This window comes from Cnephaeus nilssonii (genome assembly GCF_951640355.1).
Source record: "Cnephaeus nilssonii genome assembly, chromosome: 13".
Classification (NCBI taxonomy): domain Eukaryota; kingdom Metazoa; phylum Chordata; class Mammalia; order Chiroptera; family Vespertilionidae; genus Cnephaeus; species Cnephaeus nilssonii.
This window is the reverse complement of record NC_137084.1, coordinates 82,000,663-82,019,312: the sequence shown is the minus strand read 5'-3', so window position 1 is coordinate 82,019,312 and position 18,650 is coordinate 82,000,663. Positions and strand designations below refer to the sequence as shown.

At 45.9% G+C, this 18,650-nt stretch overlaps 1 protein-coding gene across 8 annotated transcripts in view; it reads right to left on the bottom strand.

Moving 5' to 3' along the window:
- KMT2A (lysine methyltransferase 2A) overlaps positions 1-18,650 on the bottom strand; it is a 94,019-nt gene that overhangs the window by 28,041 nt on the left and 47,328 nt on the right. For 4 of the 8 annotated variants that reach the window (XM_079788491.1, XM_079788494.1, XM_079788496.1 and 1 more), the window contains 15 exons: positions 16,757-16,870; positions 13,227-13,373; positions 12,713-12,808; positions 12,362-12,482; positions 8,942-9,064; positions 8,340-8,524; positions 6,180-6,353; positions 4,836-4,946; positions 4,414-4,487; positions 3,741-3,934; positions 3,350-3,456; positions 2,492-2,629; positions 1,652-1,810; positions 1,281-1,398; positions 788-866 (listed from right to left, as the gene is read on the bottom strand). In XM_079788491.1, the coding sequence (XP_079644617.1) occupies positions 788-866; positions 1,281-1,398; positions 1,652-1,810; positions 2,492-2,629; positions 3,350-3,456; positions 3,741-3,934; positions 4,414-4,487; positions 4,836-4,946; positions 6,180-6,353; positions 8,340-8,524; positions 8,942-9,064; positions 12,362-12,482; positions 12,713-12,808; positions 13,227-13,373; positions 16,757-16,870 (1,940 nt within the window). The remainder of the gene's footprint in view (positions 1-787; positions 867-1,280; positions 1,399-1,651; positions 1,811-2,491; positions 2,630-3,349; positions 3,457-3,740; positions 3,935-4,413; positions 4,488-4,835; positions 4,947-6,179; positions 6,354-8,339; positions 8,525-8,941; positions 9,065-12,361; positions 12,483-12,712; positions 12,809-13,226; positions 13,374-16,756; positions 16,871-18,650) is intronic. The other 4 variants (XM_079788493.1, XM_079788495.1, XM_079788498.1 and 1 more) reach the window with 2 other exon arrangements.

Here is an 18,650-nt window from a genome sequence, read left to right as displayed (position 1 = left end):
CTGCCCTCCCCTGCTGGCCTGGTTCCCCCCAACTGCCCTCCCCTGCTGGCCCGGTCACCCCTAACTGCCCTCCCCTGCTGGTCTGATTGCCCACAACTGTCCTTCCCTGCAGGCCATCTTATGGTGGCCATATTGTGTCCACATGGGGGCAGCCATCTTTGACCACATGGGGACGGCCATTTGTGCATTGGAGTGACGGTCAATTTACATATTACTCTTTTATTGTATAGTTAGTTGGTATACAATAGCATATTAGTCATATTAGTTCCAGGTGTACAATATAGTGATTTAACTTTTTAAAATTAAAAACATTTTTAACTTTATTTTATTGATTTTAGACACGAAGGGAGTGATAGAGAAAAACATTGCTTGGCTGTCCCACTTATTCATGCACTCATTGGTTGCTCCTGTGTGTGCCCTGACTGGGACCTGAACCTGCACCCTTGGCCTATGGGGACAAAGCTCTAAGCAACTGAGCAACCGGACCAGGGCAGTGATTCAACATTTTTGTTCCTTACAATGCGACCACCCCATTAGTTCTAGCGATCACCTGTCACTGTGCAAACTTATCACGATATTATTCAATGTTTTTCTTCCATAACTGGATTTAGCGGACATAAAATGATACTTTAGTCCTCATCCACAAGAAGTAGCAAAAAAGTAGTTAATTTTTAGTAGCAGTTAGAAGTGACTCACAAGAGCGGCTCTGTACCTAACAACGTCACCACTGCCTGCTTCAGGGCGCTCAGGCACGGGGCAGCTGTCTTCCCTGCGCAGCGGTACTTACTGGTATCCAACTGGAAACAGCTTGTCCTCACAGTCAGACAGATCGTTGAGAATTCCCAAGCAGTCGATTGTCATGGAGCCTGGCCAAGGAGAGAACAGTGATTAGAGGAGGTAACGGTACATCTGTATATATAACAGCCTAAGTGACCGTCCGACCATCTGACCGGCTGCTATGGTGCGCACTGACTACCAGGGGCTGCCGAGCTGTGGTGACTTGGCAGCTGCGGTTCTCGGGTGATGCACCCGGAAGCAGAGAGGAGGGAGCCCGGTTCCGGGGTGCATCACCCGAGAGCCGCCTGGCTGCAATCCGGGATCCTTCGGGGGGATGTTGGCGAGCCAATTTCAGTCCGATCCCTGCAGGCCAGGCCGAGGGATCCCATCGATGCATAAATCCATGCACCAGGCCTCTAGTATAAAATAATTTCATAATCGAAGACTAGAAAGTACCCCAATGCTACATCCAGCCTCCCCTACAACCGAGGCCCATGTCCTACCAATCATCATGTGAATATTTTCTGGTTCCAAGCCATTAAGGAACTTCCTCCTCAAGCTGATTCCTTCAAAGTCCACAAACACTCTTCTGAAGACTTCAAACCCATTCTCAGGAACCACCTAAAATGAAACCCAGAGGAGCTGTACGTGGCTGTCCCTCCACAGACCATGCTCACGACACGGCCTCTCTCAGAGGGGCAGGGCACAGCTCTCAGATCACCGGTTCCACTAGGAGAGCTCCTGCATCTCGCTAAGAGGAGCAGGTGCTAGGAACACCTAGGAGAAGGTCAAGCCAAGTTGCAACCTTGCTTGCTATTTTCCATCTCTTTTCCCTGAATTCCCGGAGAATTCAAAAAACAACGGAAGCTCTCACCTCGCCTTTGATCAGATCGCGGTGCCGCTGGCAGTACACCTTCTTATCGTCCAGGAAGACGCAGCTCTTGGCCCGGGAGCACATGAAGTGGTAGTTGCTGGTGCAGGAAGTGAGGCAGCAGCCCACGGTGGCGCCCGGCTTTTGGCAGAATTCGCATCGCTAGCAATCCAGAATGAACACAGCCCGAGTCAGATGTTCAAATATTTCAAGCCATTTTCCACCTCCCCATTCTAGGGTTTCCTAGAAGTAATTTTGTTTATTGATAATCTGCTGAATCACAGGGAAGGGATATGAGCCATAGAGTCTTCTCCACAAACCTTTTCTCTCCCATGGTCCAGGGGTCCTATAACTACACTAAAGTTAAATTTTATAATTTGATTTAGAATTTGGACCAAAACAGGTTTTCTTCTAGGATGCAAGATTGGTTTAGAGAAGAGGACACTTTGAAGATCAAGGCTAAAAACATCATCTCTCTAGAAAGCTATTCCATCCCAAAGAACTCCGTTCTAGAAAGAGTATCCGAGTCAGAAACATAATGGTGTTCTAGTTACCAGGCTTAACAGACACACTTATCCCGTGGGTGACATTTCCCTGTCACTAGGCGGTGGCACCACCTTATTCTGTCAGTCACCGTCGGGGCTCTTCTCCGGGGAGGACACTTGGTCCTTTTCGCCCATCCTCCCAGGGTCAGAGGAGTCAGCTGCCCACAGTGGACACCATACTCGGTACTGGCTGGCCACCCCGAAGGCATATGGGAAACAGCAGTGAGGCAGCACCTAGCCACAGACGGCACATCTGGAACAGAGGGAGCCCCTTTGATGGCATTCCCTGCGTCCTTACCAGCTGCTTGCCCCGGATCACAGCCATGTGCACGTTCTTCAGTGACCCGTCATCGTCCTCAAACACTTCTGCCGACCACAGAGCGCAGTTTACATGTGTCCACTCGTTCTGGCCAATGTACAGCAAGCGGCCAGCATCCTGGGAAACAAAGAGATTTCTTTTCTCTTTAAAGAATATTATGTCAAAGAAAGTTTTCCTTGGTATTTGCTTTACCTCAGTCAAGACAACGTCAATAAACTAATTAAAATTCGTTAAGTGAACACACACATTAAACAAAAAGTCAGACTTCTTTTTCAACGTTCCTGTTTCCACTTCGTCCTTTCTGCTCGCCTCTTCCACAGGCGGGAGGATCAGAGACTAAGCGGACTATGTGCCGGGCAGCGCTCAGGGCCTTACACAGCCCTCCTTCCGTCCTCAGAGCCACTGAGGTAAGGGTTCTTCTTCTTATGCTCATTTTAAAGATGAAACAGGGTCAGAGAGGCTAAGCTCCTTGCTAAGGTCAGCAGCACAGAAGCGGACCGCAGCCATTCTGGCTACTGCATCAACACGTTAAGCGCCAGCCTGTTCTGTCTTCCGGACAGAAAGTATAGTGTCAGTCACTGGTGACTGACTGGGCGCTTAACGTGTTAAATACAAGTTATTTAATGTGCAACTTGTATTTTATTGACTTTCAAAAAATCTTTTTGAGAAGGTAGAAGTTACTAGACATCAGCAGGTTAGTTTAAGCCAAATCACCTTTTAAATCAGTTATAGAAATAACCCCAAGTTCCACAACACCCAGTCATCAAGTTTAGACACAAAGGCCACACAGCTCATTCTGAGCATCCAGCAAGTAGGACCCCTGGCCGAGGTACTTACATTGGCACTGTCATCGCCGTAAGTCAAACATAATGCACACTGTCTGTTATCTTCTATGCCCGGGGGTGGGTTCAGTTCTGGACTATCTTCTCGACTCCTATCAGTACCTTGGAGCCCAAAGACACCCAATTAAAACTGGCGGCACTAATTTTGATTTCCAGGAAAAAGAAAACAATTAGGCTCAAACAGCCCATAACCTACAAAATGAACACTTTCAAAAAGTGTGCCAAGTTATGCTATCCCACCACTTATAAGAGTATTTCTATAAATTCCTTGTTAACATTCCAAGTGAAGCAAAAATGATTTTATTACATTTAAGGATCACCTGAAAATTTCTAATGTGCAAGGATATTAAATTTAGATTCCCAAAGTCAATCACTGGCATCCTTACTCAAAGCCGGCGGCGTGGGAGGGTGCAGGGGAGTGGGCGAGTCTGGTTCTCCAGGCCCTTTAGGTTTGGGAGCCGGAATGATTTTCTTCATTAAAGGAGGCTGCTCAGTGTGGCCGCTGTCCTCTCGCTCCTGCCACTGAGCATAATTATGGTCAAGTGAAGGCGGAAGCACTGCGTTGGGTAGCATCCCACTGCTGGAAATAATCGATTCGACAGGCTTTACTGACCCCATAGCGACCCGGACTGTACACAATAATGACATTCTTCATCTCATCGGGTCTTGGCCTGGGCACGAGCCAGTCCCAGAATGTGAGCACAAGTCACAACCTGTAAACCGCCTCATCACACAGGACTTTATATTATTTTAAAAACATAATCTCAGTGTAGAACTCATGATGAAACTTCCAGAAACAAGTGATAACTTTCTCAAAGACTCAAAAGGATTCACCTGAATAAAAACTTAATAAATATAGGGACTCAAGAGGTAGAGAACACCATTTGAAATGAATAAAATAGGACCCAATTCTAACAATAGACTATAACATACACTGTTGTCTCTAAGCCAGCACTCAAAGAGCATTTCAACTGATTAAGTTTTTAATATTAAAGCCTACTCTTGAGAAACCTCAATCTAGAAATATAGGAGAAAAAAAGTAATACAGAATTTACTTACTTGCTTGATACTTTATTTGGTTCCCAAAACCTGGACTTTTTGACACTGAACCATGGAAAAACACGTTCCATTTGCTAACAGAAAAACAAACAAACAAACAAACAGCATGTAAACACGTGAACATTCATGTGGAAACCACATAAAAACCACAACATCACACAAGCGCCTGCCGATCCGAGCATGACGTGAGGCCACCGAGGGAAAGACCATCCACTCCAGGGTCCTCCCCAACTCCCCCCAAGGAGCCAGAGGAGTGAATATAACCAGATGCCGTATACAGAGAGCAGAGCACAGGGCAGAAGAGAAAAGGTCTGTTCTGTTCCGGGTGGGGGGGAGGGGGGGGGGGTGGGGGGGGGCGGGGAGGATTCCCCCGCAGACAGGCATTGAGAAGGTGGCTATTAACGTGTATTAACGTGGTTCACCCGAATGAAGAAGGACTTGACCATGCTGTTGGCTTTCTTAAGCTCTGGCTGCCCTCCATCCGCATTAATGGCTGCCTGGATGATCTTCACGATATCATCACTGAACTCCAACTGCAGACAAAAGCAAAGCATTCACCACTCATAACACGGTGCTTTCCAAACCACCTCCTTTCCCTCCTCACCACCCAGCACAGAGGGCCCACAGGAAGCTAATGCCTTAGTTTCACACAGTGCAGTTTCTATTAATGTTTCTTTAAAATTTATTTTTATTGATTCCAGAGAGGAAGGGAGAGAGAGAGAAAGAGAGAGAACATTAATGGTGAGAGAGAGAATCATGGATCAGCTGCCTCCTGCACGTTCCTTACTGGGGATAGGCCGCAACCCAGGCATGTGCTCTGATCGGGATCAAACCCGGGACCCTTCAGTCCATAGGCTGATGCTCTATCCTCTGAGCCACACCAGCTAAGGCCAGTGTGGTTTCTCTTTAGAGGAGGCATTTGAGATTCAGTTCACAATTAACTTGTGGAAGTCAAGAGATGCAAGGCTAGTAAAGCAAGAATGCAAACAAATTAGTTGTATCACGGTAAGTTACCCAAGCAGGGCTATGATATTTTATTAAGACTAAAATGAATTAATAACTGAAGAGCAAATATGGACCATGAGTTAACAATCGCTTCCTACATAGTTTGAAAACCATAAAATTAAAATGCATCTACCTACAAATGAATATCCTATACAGAAAGACAATGTTCAGATGTTATCTCAAAAAGGTCAAGCCAATTAACTTCACACTGTCATTTTTCCCATAAAGTTTTTAAAAAATATCTTTTTACTGGTTTGAGAGAGAGAGAGAGAGAGAGAGAGAGAGAGAGAGAGAGAGAGAGAGAAAGAGGGCGGGGGGGTGGTGGAGAGAAACATTGATGACAGAGAACCACTGATTAGCTGCCTCCTGCACACCTTCCACCAGGGATCAAGTCTGTGCTCCGGGCGGCACTGCCCTGACTGGGAATAGAACCAGCGACCTTTCGGTGCATGGGACGATGCTCAACCAACTGAGCCACACCAGCCAGGGCCATAAACAGTTTTAATATAAAAATGACTTCAATATGAAAGTAATTTTCAGAGAACTCAGATGAAAGCCAAATAAAAAGAACCACTTACGACACTAACCTTCTGAAACAAAGAGCGAAAGCCACCCACATATTCTTAGGTATGTAAGGCCACACGACATTTCTAAATAGAATACAAACCATCTTTTAATGCTTATACCCAGTTCCATCTTCCACAAAGAGCCGAGGAAACAACCGGCCTTGGAAATGCTGGTAGTTCGCCGTAGAGACATACCACAGACGTGTAGTTCCCTTGGTCCATCTTCCTCTTGACCCCTTCCAGATCTACAGGCTGCGGATCCTCCTGCTTGCTGACCTCAGTGAGCACAGGCGGGTCCGGGCCCTCTGGGGAGCTGCGGGAAGGTATGCTCTCCTCTGTCTCGGGGTTTAAGTCTGGAGGCTTGGCAGCCTGTGGCCAGGAAAGATAGGTTTCACTTATCTAACACGAAAATAAGGCATCTAGGCAAATTCTATTAAAATTAATACAGATGGGACTGAGTGATTCATATTATAAAACTGAAAGAACATGGAAATAAGAGATTTCTCCAATTATAGAGAAGGAAAAGTTATGAGCCAGCTATCTAGGCTAATTTAAGATTTTGCTTGGTAAATTCCAAGCCTAGTATGAAGAAACAGAAACTGCCCGGCCAGCGTGGCTCAGTGGTTGAACATTGACCTATGAACCAGGAGGTCAAAGGTTCAATTCCTGGTCAGAGTACATGTCCAGGTTGTGGGCTTGATCCTCAGTAGAGGCCGTACAAGAAAAAGCCGATTGATGATTCTTTCTCATCATTGATGTTTCTCTCTCTCCCCGTCTCTCTTCCTCCCTAAAATCAATAAAAATATATTAAAAACACAAAAACAAAAACAAACCCCCCACAAACTGTCCAGTTGCTTTTGAGTAAGACATAAATGGCAGCTAATTTTCTTTTTGGTTTGTCTGTTACTCCTCACCTGGGGATATTTCCCATTGATTTTTAGGGAGAGTAGAAGACAGGGGGAGAGACAGAGAGACACATCGATGTGAGAGAGACACATTGACTGGCTGCTTCCCACACAAGCCCCAACCAGGGCCAGGGATGAAGCCTGAAACCGAGGTGCATGCCCTTATCCACAGTCGAACCAGGACCGTTCAGTCTGAGGGCCAACACTCTATCCACTGAGCCAAACCAGCTAGGGCACAGCTAATGTTCCCGTTTAAAAACACTAAGCTCTGTTACAGAGAGAGCAGCAGCCTAACTGAGTTAACGGTCCCCACGTGGTTCTGCCAACCACTACACCTGTGTCCCAATGGCTGGTACAGACGCACCGCCCACAGCTTGTATGGCTACATAGCAGCACTTTTCAAATTGTACCTTGAGGAGCCCCAGGGGTTCCCCAGAGCTAAGGCCGTCTCTAGCCCCTTACCATCGGAGATGAGGCCACCATGCTCTCTCACCTCGGTTACAGAACTGCCTCTTAACCACTGTCCTGCTTAGGTTCAGACGTCTCCAACCCTTTCCCTCTCTCCAATCAGAATCATTTTTTTTCTAAAAAGCAACTCTGATCAGGTTACTCTTTTTATTTTTAATCCTCAGCATAGGATATGTGTTTTTATTGATTTCAGAGGGAGAAAACCAGAGAGGAAGAGGGAGGGAGGGGAAGAGGTAGGAACGGGGAGAGAAAGGGAGGGAAAGAGAAACCGTGAGAGGGAGAGAGAGAGAAACACCAATCGGTTGCCTCCTGAACTTGCCTCAACTGGGGATCAAATCTGCAACCTGGGCAATGTGCCCTGACTGGGTATCGGACCTACAACCCTATGGTGTGTGAGACGACGCTCCAGCCAACTGAGCCAGGCTAGGTTCCTCCTTTGGGTGAAGGCCTTCATTGACTCCCCAAAGCCTTTAGAGTATACTAGTAAAGTCAAAACTTCTTATAACGGTAAGGCCTTTGAAATATGCCTCCTTCCTATTTCTTACCCCAAAGAAGGACCTATTCTTTTTTTTTAAAAAAAAAAATGTTTTTATTTATTTCAGAGAGAGGAAGGGAGAGGGAGAGAATGATAGAAACATCAGTGATAAGAATCATCAATCGGTTGCCTCCTGCATGCACCTCACTGAGAATGGAGCCCGAAACCCTAGCATGTGCCCTGACCGGGAATTGAACAGTGACCTCCTGGTTCATGGGTTGGGGCTCAACTACTGAGCAACACTGGCTGAGCCAACATTCTTGGCTCTAAAAATGTTTTTAATGATTTTAAGGTCAAAACAAGTCACCTAAATGACTATGTGAAGCAAAACTAAATGAAGAAAAAATTTTTTTAAAAAGAAAAAACACCCACCCAACCAAAAACCATCTGGAAGTAAAAACCACCCAAGGACAAACTCTCAGCACCCACAGTGAGACATGGGCCTACCTGTCGGTAGCGTAACAAATGGCTGGTGGTCCGAGAGTTCAACAAGGCCGTCAGGACCTGCTTCAGGGAGACCTGCAGCGCCTTTGCGAGGGCCAGCCGCCACTCCGCAGGGTGCCGCACGGTGCAGTTCACACACGTGTAGGCCACACTCTCTGGCAGATTAGACAGAATCTCATACATCTCATCTAGGAAAGCAAAAACCTACAATCATAAGGTGCTTTGAAGAGCGGGAGAGAGGGAAAAGAGGAGACTAGGCCACTGAGCTTCAGAGAAAGCTGTCTGTTAGAAACAGCACTGAGACTAATATCCCCTGGGAACTCGCACCTACTGATCTTCCGAGAGACGTTATTAATACTAATCCAGACTTTGGTTATTGGGGGATCAATAGGTCATGGTACCCGCAAAGGACAGCAAGTAGACATTTCAGAGGGACATGTTCAAGATAAATGGGCACAGACTTCACATGATGTTGTTGATTCTAAAGACCAAGAAGTTAATTATAAAAAATCCATATAACACTGCCATAGTTTTCACATTGGTAGGACTTAGGGGGCTGTCAGTGTAGCTATCAGAAAAGGAAACTGTAATAAAAAGATTCCAACCTTCTGTACCTGAAAGATTCTCACATTTGGAATGGACCCAGCGATCACATTTCCCACACTGCATCATCTTACTCTCATAGTCGTCATCGTCATAACACTTATCACAGAGCGGGCAGAAGTTTCCTGAAAGCAAAGCAACGTGCTCAGCTAAGTGCTTTGGTTCCCACACCACGGAACCCCCGGGCCTGGACTTCTATGTGTGAACCTGATCTAACATGCAGGAGCGGCCGGCCGGCACGCTTCAGTGGTGGAGTGTCAACCTACGAACCAGGAGGTAAGAGTTTGATTCCGGTCAGGGCACATGCCCAGGTTGCCGGCTCAATCCCCAGTAGGGGGCGTGCAGCAGGCAGACAATCAATGATCCTCTCATCATTGATGTTTCTATCTCTCTCCTGCTCCCTTCCTCTCTGAAATCAATAAAAATGTATTTTTTAAATAAAATAAATAAATAAAATGAAGCGCTACTTAACACACGTCAGCACGGACCTACCAGGGAATGTGCACACGCCTGGAAAGCAGCAGGATTATTCTGAGCTCTTGGAACAGGCCACTCGTTCTCTAGGCTCATTTTTAAAGGTCCCGAGATAGAGCTTACAGGTAACGTAATAGAAAAAGAATGGAAGAGAGAACTTTCTCTTAAACATTCCAAAGAAATGTTTAAATTTTAAAAAGAGATGAGGATATGGGAGTAAAGAACAGTTAATTTACACTTTTCTTTATTCTCAGTGCTTTTACAGAATGCTTCTAAATTCCAGCACAATGAAGTATCTTCATTAATTTGCTTTATCCACGTATCCCCTATTTTTTACTTAATAGACTTAGCACCGATTTGCCTATTTTAAATAACTTCAAAGAGTTACCTTTTACATCATATTTATTCTAAGTGAATAAAATGATGAGTTCAATGAATTACTTAGGTTATGTTTTTTCTAGCATAACTATTTTTTAAAATATATTTTGATTGATTTCAGAGAGGAAGGGGGAGGGAGAGAGAGATGGAAACATCGATGATGAGAGAGAATCATTGATAGGTCGCCTCCTATCCGCCCCTCACTGGGGATTGAGGACGCAATCCGGGCATGTGCCTTGATCGGAAATGGAACCATAACTTCCCGGTTCAACCACTGAGCCACGCTGGCTGGTCTCTGGTGTAGCGACTGAAGGAAAGTGTTGGAATGTTTGAAACCGACACCAGAGGAGTGGCAGCATGACAGCTCACCTCGTCGTCTCCCCGGAAACTTCAACAAGTTACAAGTTAACCAGCTCTAATTCAACAAGGAAACCCTGCTCAGCAGAGGCACGCCTGAGTCCTGCACGGAAGCACCTGCAGGTGGGCCACCGGGAATAAACCCGGGACGAGAAGGGAGGGAAGCGCAGACGGCCCAGAGGCAGCCCCGCAGCGGGAGCTGGCTGCTCGGCCGGGAGCAGGGGAAACCCGGGTGGCCGGTGCTTCCTTCATCGTGGCGCAGGAGCAGAGGGCTGAGTCAGCAGCTGCCTGACAGAGCCGGGGTTCTCCCGGGCAGCTCTCTCCTGTTGGCTGCTGGTGGGGTTTCAGACAAAAAGCCCCACCATGGAATCACAGAGCCCTGCTGCTGCTTGGACTCCCCAAATGCGACCCTGATGCCCTTGGGTCCAGGAGCATATTGTCTGTATTCCAAGAGCTATAGCAGTAGAAATGATGTTTCCCTCTGTGACTAATCCCCAGGAGGGGTGCTCGGGGCGGGACTCACAGAGGTGGAGGCCAAGGGTTACAATTACGGTGAGGGCAAACATACCCCACCTCCAAGCAGCGGGCTGTACTGTGTTAAGGAATCGATAGAGATTCACGACTGGGAGATCACAGAGCTAAAACATCTGGCAATTCAGAGACATGCAAACAAATGAAACTAGATTAATTTGTCTCCATGTACAAAAATTAATTCAAAATGGATCAAAGACCTAAATATAAGACCCGAAACAATAAGCTACGAAGAAGAAAATATAGGCACCAAACTTAAGGATCAAGGTCATAGAGAATGACCTTGATCCCAAAGGCAAGGGAAGTAAAGGCAAAAATAAATGAATGGGATTACATCAAACTAAAAAGCTTCTGCACAGCAAAAGAAACTGACAACAAAACACAGAGGCAGCCAACCTGATGGGAGATGATATTTGCAAACAGTAGTTCCTACAAAGGTTTAATTTCCAAAATATATAAAGAACTCATAAAAGTCAACACCAAACAAATGACCCAATCAAACAGTGGGCAGAGGACCTGAAAATACACCCCTCCCAAGAAGACATACGAACAGCCAATAGATACATGAAAAGATGTTCCACCTCACTGGCAGTTAGGCAAATGCGAATTTAAACTACAATGAGATTCCACCTCACACCTGTTAGAGTGGCCATTATCAACAAGACAAGCAATAAGTGTTGGAGAGGTTGTGGAAAAAGGGAACCCTCATTCACTGCTGGTGGGAATGCAGATTGGTGCAGCCACTATGGAAAGCAGTCTGGCGATTCCTCAAAACTTTAAGAACTGAGCTACCATACGACCCAGTCATCCCTCTCCTGGGTATGTACCCCAAAACTCGAAATCATGTATTCACAAAGATATATCTGCCCTATGTTCATTGCAGCACTATTCACGGTGGCCAAGACATGGAATCAGCCAAAGGGCCCTGCAAAAGAGGACTGGGTAAAGAAGACGTGGCCCATACACACAGTGGAATACTCCTCAGCCACAGGAAAGGATGAAATAGCGCCATTTGCAAGAGCATGGATGGACCCCGAGAACATGATGCTAAGTGAAATGTCAGAAAAAGCTAAGAACCATATGCTTTTTCACTCATATGTGGGATATAAAACTGAAACTCGTTAACACAAACTGCAGAGTGGTGATTGCCAGAGAGAAGGGGGTGGGGGGAGAAGGAAAACCTAACAGATGGTGACAGAGGACTTGACTCTGGGTGGTGGGCACACGGTGCCATACACAGATCCTGTCACATGGAAACCCACACCTGGAACCTGTATGTTCATGTGGACCACTGGCACCCCAATCATCTTAACAAGTTAATTAAACATAAAAGAAAATAAAGTAAAATGATTGCCTCAGTACCACATAAAATCATTTCTGAAACAATCAAATATCTATGTACCTCACTTTGGGAAATACTGGCTCAGAGAATTTCTTTGTGGTTAGTTAACTCTTATAAAAACAACAACAAACTACTTAATTCTTCCCATAACCTAATAAAACATGCCTAGTTGCTATAATTCTGTGTAAAAGAAAGCAAGACCAGAAACTTAGTAAATGTGTCTAAATGGAAACCTCGAAAAGACGTGTAAGACATTTATCTTATTCCACTTGATTGTTCAGTTCACCTCCAAAACATCAAGAACAACATCTAACATGCGACAGCACCCTGTGGGCGGCACCTTTAGCGAAGAGTTTGGCACAGTCGTGGCACAGGGAGAAGTCGTGGGACCACTGCGCATCCCAGCCTTTGCCGGGGGTTGTGGATCCGCAGCTCTTGCAGCGCACACACTTGGTGCAGATCTGGAAAGGAAGGAGAGAAACGCAGTCGAGTTTCTTATCTTCAGTGTCTCCTCTGATTTACAAAAATCACAAATATCTAGAGTTGACTTCTCTCCTGGGACGGCTTTTTCTAATAACAAGGCCAAAGTAATTGTTGCCCTGACATCCTCAAGCAAGGACATTCCTAATGGAAGTCGCCCAAGCCCAGCTGCAGGACAGTCCTCGCTGGAACACATGATGGGTGCACTCACCCAAACTTTCTTTTTCTTTGTAGGCTTGGTGGGGTAGTTAGGTCCTAGGCACTCAGGGTGATAGCTGTTTCGGCACTTATTACATTCCAGCAGCTGCTGTAAGACAAACATGAAGGCAAGAGCATGGGCATCACCTCACCTCACTGAACACCTGTCGCTGCACACCTCACTGCCTACTTATCTTCAAATAAGTACAGCACATCCATCTAGCAGGTACATTTCCTCATAAATTACGTACTCCCCATCAAAGCCCATGAAATTATTTCCTGCCAAAGGCCCTCAGTGGTGCGTATCCTTATCAAGTAGACTTGACTTATTTGGGGGATTTTATCCAATGCCACGTCTTGTGCAATATCCCCAAAATTAAAACACAAAAATAGGCAACTGATTATATCCAATCAAATAGTCAAACAGCCTAAGTCAAGAGAAAAAACAGATGCAAAATCCTAAAGGAAAAGGCAGGAATGAAGATAGAGAGTCATCCTCCAAGCAGTTCTATTGCTTAGCCGTGTACCTTTGTGGCTTGATGCTGCCTTCCACAAACGTGACAGAACTTGCAGCGACGGCAACACCAGTTTTCCAGCTGGTCCTCCAGGGGGCGCTCATTCTCCTCTAAACAAAACCTGTGGAAGGGCTCACAGCAGACTTGGCAATACACAAACTGGGGAAAGATGGAGAAAGAAGTTATAGAATAGCATGCAGATATATCAGCCAAATTCCACACACATCCTTTGGGAGTCAGGAGTATAGTGCTCTCTATATTTTATTCAGTATATAGTCAGTATGCAATGAGTATATTTTTTCAACAGCACGATACAGGGCATTGCAGGAGATTCAGGGAACTAATGTGGGAGTAATAAAATTATAAAGTAACAAAATAAATACAACCCAAGATTTCATATGACGTGCTAAGTGACATAAGATAGCTATAAACAAAGAGCTCTGGGAATGTGAAGGAGTGGGGTAGGGGGAAACAGGGAGGGTTTTAAAGATTTTCTACAATATTCTAAACAGTTGTAAGCTCTGGTTTATCCTTCCCATGTCTAATAATTTTAGAAATAAATTATTTTCATATCGATATTTTTTAAAATTCCAATGAGGGTGACCCAGAATTTTCTTTTTTTAAAATATATTTTTATTGATTTCAGAGAGGAAGGTAGAGGGAGAGAGAGAAACATCAATGATGAGAGAGAATCATTGATGGGCTGCCTCCTGCACGCCCCACACTGGGGATTGAGCCCGCAACCCAGGCATGTGTCCTGACCAGGAATCGAACCATGACCTCCTGGTTCATAGGTCGATGCTCAACCACTGAGTCTTGCCGGCCGGGCCAGAATTTTCTTTTGCCTAAAATAATTATTGGGACAACTGGTCAAACCTAAATAAGGTCCATAGATTAGATAATAATAATGTACTAATGTTATTTCCTGTGTTTTTAAAAAAATATTTTTATTGATTTCAAAGAGGAAAGAAGAGGGAGAGAGAGCTAGAAACATCAATGATGAGAGAGAATCACTGATTGGCTGGGGATTGAGCCCGCAACCCGGGCATGTGACCTGGCCAGGAATTGAACTGTGAACTCTTGGTTCATAAGGCACCAGCCAGGCCTTATTTCTGATTTTGGTAATTATAATATTTAGAGGTAAAATGGCAAATGTCTGGAACTTGCTCTCAATTTTTTAGGAAAAATATGTCTACGTATATAAAAATGTGTGTATATTTTATTTCTTATTTTGTAAAATATAAATACACAAAGAGAAAAGTAAATGAAAACTATTAACGTTTGGGGACTCCAGGTGAAGGGGAGATGAGGGTTCTTTGTACTACCCTTGTAACATTTCTGAAAATCTGAAATCATGTCAACATAAACAATTTTTACAACATGCATGGTGGGAGACCCCGCCAGGCACTGGCTATACTGTTGGAGGCAATGAGGCCGGGCGCCATCCATCCTCCAGTTCCGGCTTTAGGAATTCTGTGGGATTGCTGTGCACAGCCGTGCAATTTAAATTAGAGCAACCACACTGTGGAAAAACCGTTTTATCCCAGAAGTTGAAGTCCTAGTGCATAAGTGCTCCCTGTGGGTAGCATATGTGTGAATACAAAGCACTCGATTAAGTAGGAAAAGAGGTACAGTGCCCCCTGGCACTTGCAGACTGAATGTTCTTAGTTTCAATGACATCTAAAGCAGCCCTAGCATAAACAACACTGAAGGAAACCCTTCTGTTTATGATCTATATACATATACACTGAGTGGCCAGATTATGATGATATCTGGACGCATAATAATCTGACCACTCAGTGTATATCCTATATGATAAAAGGCTAATATGCAAATTGTCCCCTTGACCAGGAGTTCAACCAGCAGGCAGGCCGGCTAACCGCCCATGTCCCCTCCCCCTGGCCAGGCTGGCCGGACCCCACCCATGCACAAATTCATGCACTGGGCCTCTAATACACACACACACACACACACACACACACACACACACACACACACACACACACTGAGTGGCCAGATTATTATGTGTTCAGAGATCATAATAATCTGGCCACTCAGTGTATATGGAAAGGTTTGCTTTTATATGTATTATACATACACATATATGTGTACATACATTTACACATTTGCCCATTTATCCAGTTACATTCATGAGATAAATGCCTACAGCACAATTGCTGGGTTAGAGGGTATACCCATCTAAAATTAAGTACATACTTCCAAACAGCCCTCAGAAAGAAAGACTGTAACTAATTTAGAGAGTGCCCATTTCCACACAATCCTTTTTATATCATGCGGTTCCCCCTTTATATCATGCTTTCATTCCCATCAGAAGGCTTAACACCTCCGCCCACACTGTTTTTATTTCTCATTTCATGCATTATATATTCCCGTCCTTAAGCCTATTTCTTACTGGGTGTTACTCCTTTTTCTTTTTGTTAAAGAGCTCTTTAGAGACAAGGGGGTTTGGATATTCAATATAAAATTACCATCAAAAGCATCTCTTTTCCTAGAGGAACATCATATTATTTTTCTCCATGTTTAAGCATCTAGCAGAAAAACCAGGCCTCCAGTAAAGAGTAAACTTTTCTCACTCAATACCTTTGTGACTCTACTATGAAGCAGATGCCTTCCTAAAATCTCTAAAACACTTCAAAAGTATTTCATTAACTGGTTTAGTTATTTTTTAATCCTCACCCAAGAATTTTTTCAATGATTTTTAGAGAGAGTGGAAGAGAGAGGGAAAGACAGAGAGAAACATCGATGTGATAGAAACACATAGATTGGTTGCCTCCTGCACGTGCCCCAACCAGGGCCCTGGGCCAGGGAGGAGCCTGCAACCGAGGTACAAGCCCTTGACCGGAATCAAACCCGGGATATGGTCTGCAGGCCAACGCTCTATCACTGAGCCAAACCAGCCAGGACTCATTAACTGGGTTAAACAGGGGGTAGTACCTGCTGCCTATTAACAAAACAGAATACTATATACTAAAAGGCCAGCAGCCATAACAGCATAACGACCAGAACGACCCATCAACCAGTCGCTATGAGGTGCACTGACCACCTCTCGGTCCCTCCCCCATCCCGCAGGCTCCGATCACTGGATGGCCAACGGGGAACCGGGGTGGGTGGCGGCGGGGCGGGACTGGGGACTGGCGAGTGGGCAGAAGGCAGACCTGTTGGTCCCTCCCCCATGGCCCGCAGGCTCCGATCATAGCGAACGGGGAACCACGGGAACCGGGCTGGGTGGCAGCAGGGTGGGACTGGGGACTGGCAAACAGGCGGAAGGCAGACCTCTTGGTCCCTCCCCCTGGCCCACAGGCTCCAATCCCTGAATGGCGAATGGGGAGCCACAGGAAACCGGTGGGAGCAGCGGCGGGGCGGGACTGGGGACTGGCGAGCGGGCGCAAGATGGCCGATCGCAGGTTAGGCCTAGGGACCCCACCCGCGCACGATTTCGTGCGCTGGGCCTCTAGTATAATATTTTCAATGAAAACTAATCTATATTATACTTGCTAGGGCACCAAAAAGCAGTCTCTCACCTCCACGTGCCCACTGCTGGCACAGAGGAAGCACACCACCCTGGGTGTGATGGGGAGAGAGGTCAGGATGCCCAAGCCGCCCATCTCCCACACGTTCTCGGCTTCACAATCCTCCTGCGGAGAGAAAAACCATTTATGGCAGTTTTACAATGACATAACAACGTCAAGCATACTTCCTTTAATGAGTTCAAAAACAGCTGCTGCTTTAAAAAATTTTACTATCAGATACTAGTACAACTATTAAAACGGTCACCTCTTTATGGGTTTAATTCACGCTAACTATAATGCAAAGTAACACTGGGACTGAATTCCCGTTAGTTTTACTGATCCAAGCTATCATCATCCTTTGATAATTCCCATGGGAAAGAATGATTTCCTCAGACACTATTCTCATGCAAATGTACTTTATCACTCACAACACATGAACCCATCTGCTGATGGTGGTTCGTATTCATTTCCCCACTCTGTGCTGAATTTCCTTGCTTTCAACACCTCTGGTAACATCATTATCTTGATTGAGTCAAGGACACTGGCTTCTGATCAAGGTCCCACAGCCATGTGGTGGTGGTTACAAATCGGGAGGGTATCTTGGCTGCGAGGGGAGTCCCAGCCCCACAAGAGACGCCCAGCCCAGGGTTCCGGGGCTGCGAAGAGGAGTCCCCGTAACTTCTGGCTGTAAAAACCAGCGAGGACTGTGTATGAGTGAGCCGCAGGCTGCTGGAGAACCAGGTGTTGATCTTAAAGGGCCTCCACACATCCTTACTCAGACTCATTTCCCTCTGAGCTCCAGCTGTATGGAGTCCCCCACTGCAGGTGGTACCATATCTGAGTCTCAATCAACTTGGCTAACAAGTTTGCCTGCCCCAGTGACTCTGAGACCCTTACCCATTTAACTTGCAGGCCCACCCAAGATGATTCCAGTGGCTTTTCCATACAAACGGCCTGCCCTTGCTCATGCTGCAGACTTTCCTAAAATCTCTCAAAGGGTCCACAAACCCCAAACAAGCAGCATCTGGCCTCAGCAGGCCCCATACTTGCGGCTAAGCAGCCCCAACCCCAGCAATAGCAGCAGCTGAACTCAGTTTACAGCTTAGCCTTCTCCCCGGCATCTCCACGCCAGGCACAAGAGCAGCCACCTGCAGATCATCTTGTCGCTCCTGCCGGAGGACTCCAGGCAGGGCAGAGGCAGCAGCTAACCTTGGTCAGCACCTCCAGAGGACCACCTCAGACCACAGGGAAGCACCACCCAAACACCAACACATTCAGGGTAGGCTGGGCAGGCACCAGAGCCCCGCTGAAGGCAGGCCTGTCCCATGAGGTGGGCACAGCAGCTCCCCCGCTGTGGTCTCCGCAGCCCGGGGGTACCTACCTCCCACTGATGTACCAATAGCAATCAGGGCTCAACTACAACAGGGGGCAAACACAGCCCACACAGGGGGCACAGCCGGATGCCTTGCTCTGGTGACCAGGGAGGCTGCACCACCGGGACACCTACCACATTAGGCTGTTCTACCAAGACCAGCTCTACCTAATCCGTAGCAACAAACACGGGGAGGCTGCCAAATTGAGAAAACAAAGAAGCATGTCCCAAGTGAGAGAACAGAAAATTCTAGGAAAAGAATTAAACAAAATGGAGACAAGGAATCTACCAGATGCAGAGTTCAAAACACTGGTTATAAGGGTGCTCAATGAACTTAGGGGAAGAGTAGAGGAACTCAGTGAGTAACAAAGAGATAGTAAACATGAATGAGATAGAAAACATAAAAAAATACCACACAGTCAGAAATGTAGGATACACTAACTGAAATGAAGAATACATTACAGGAAATCAATAGTACTAGTGGAGTAGATGAAGCAAAGCATCAAATCAGAGATTTGGAAGATAAGGAAGCAG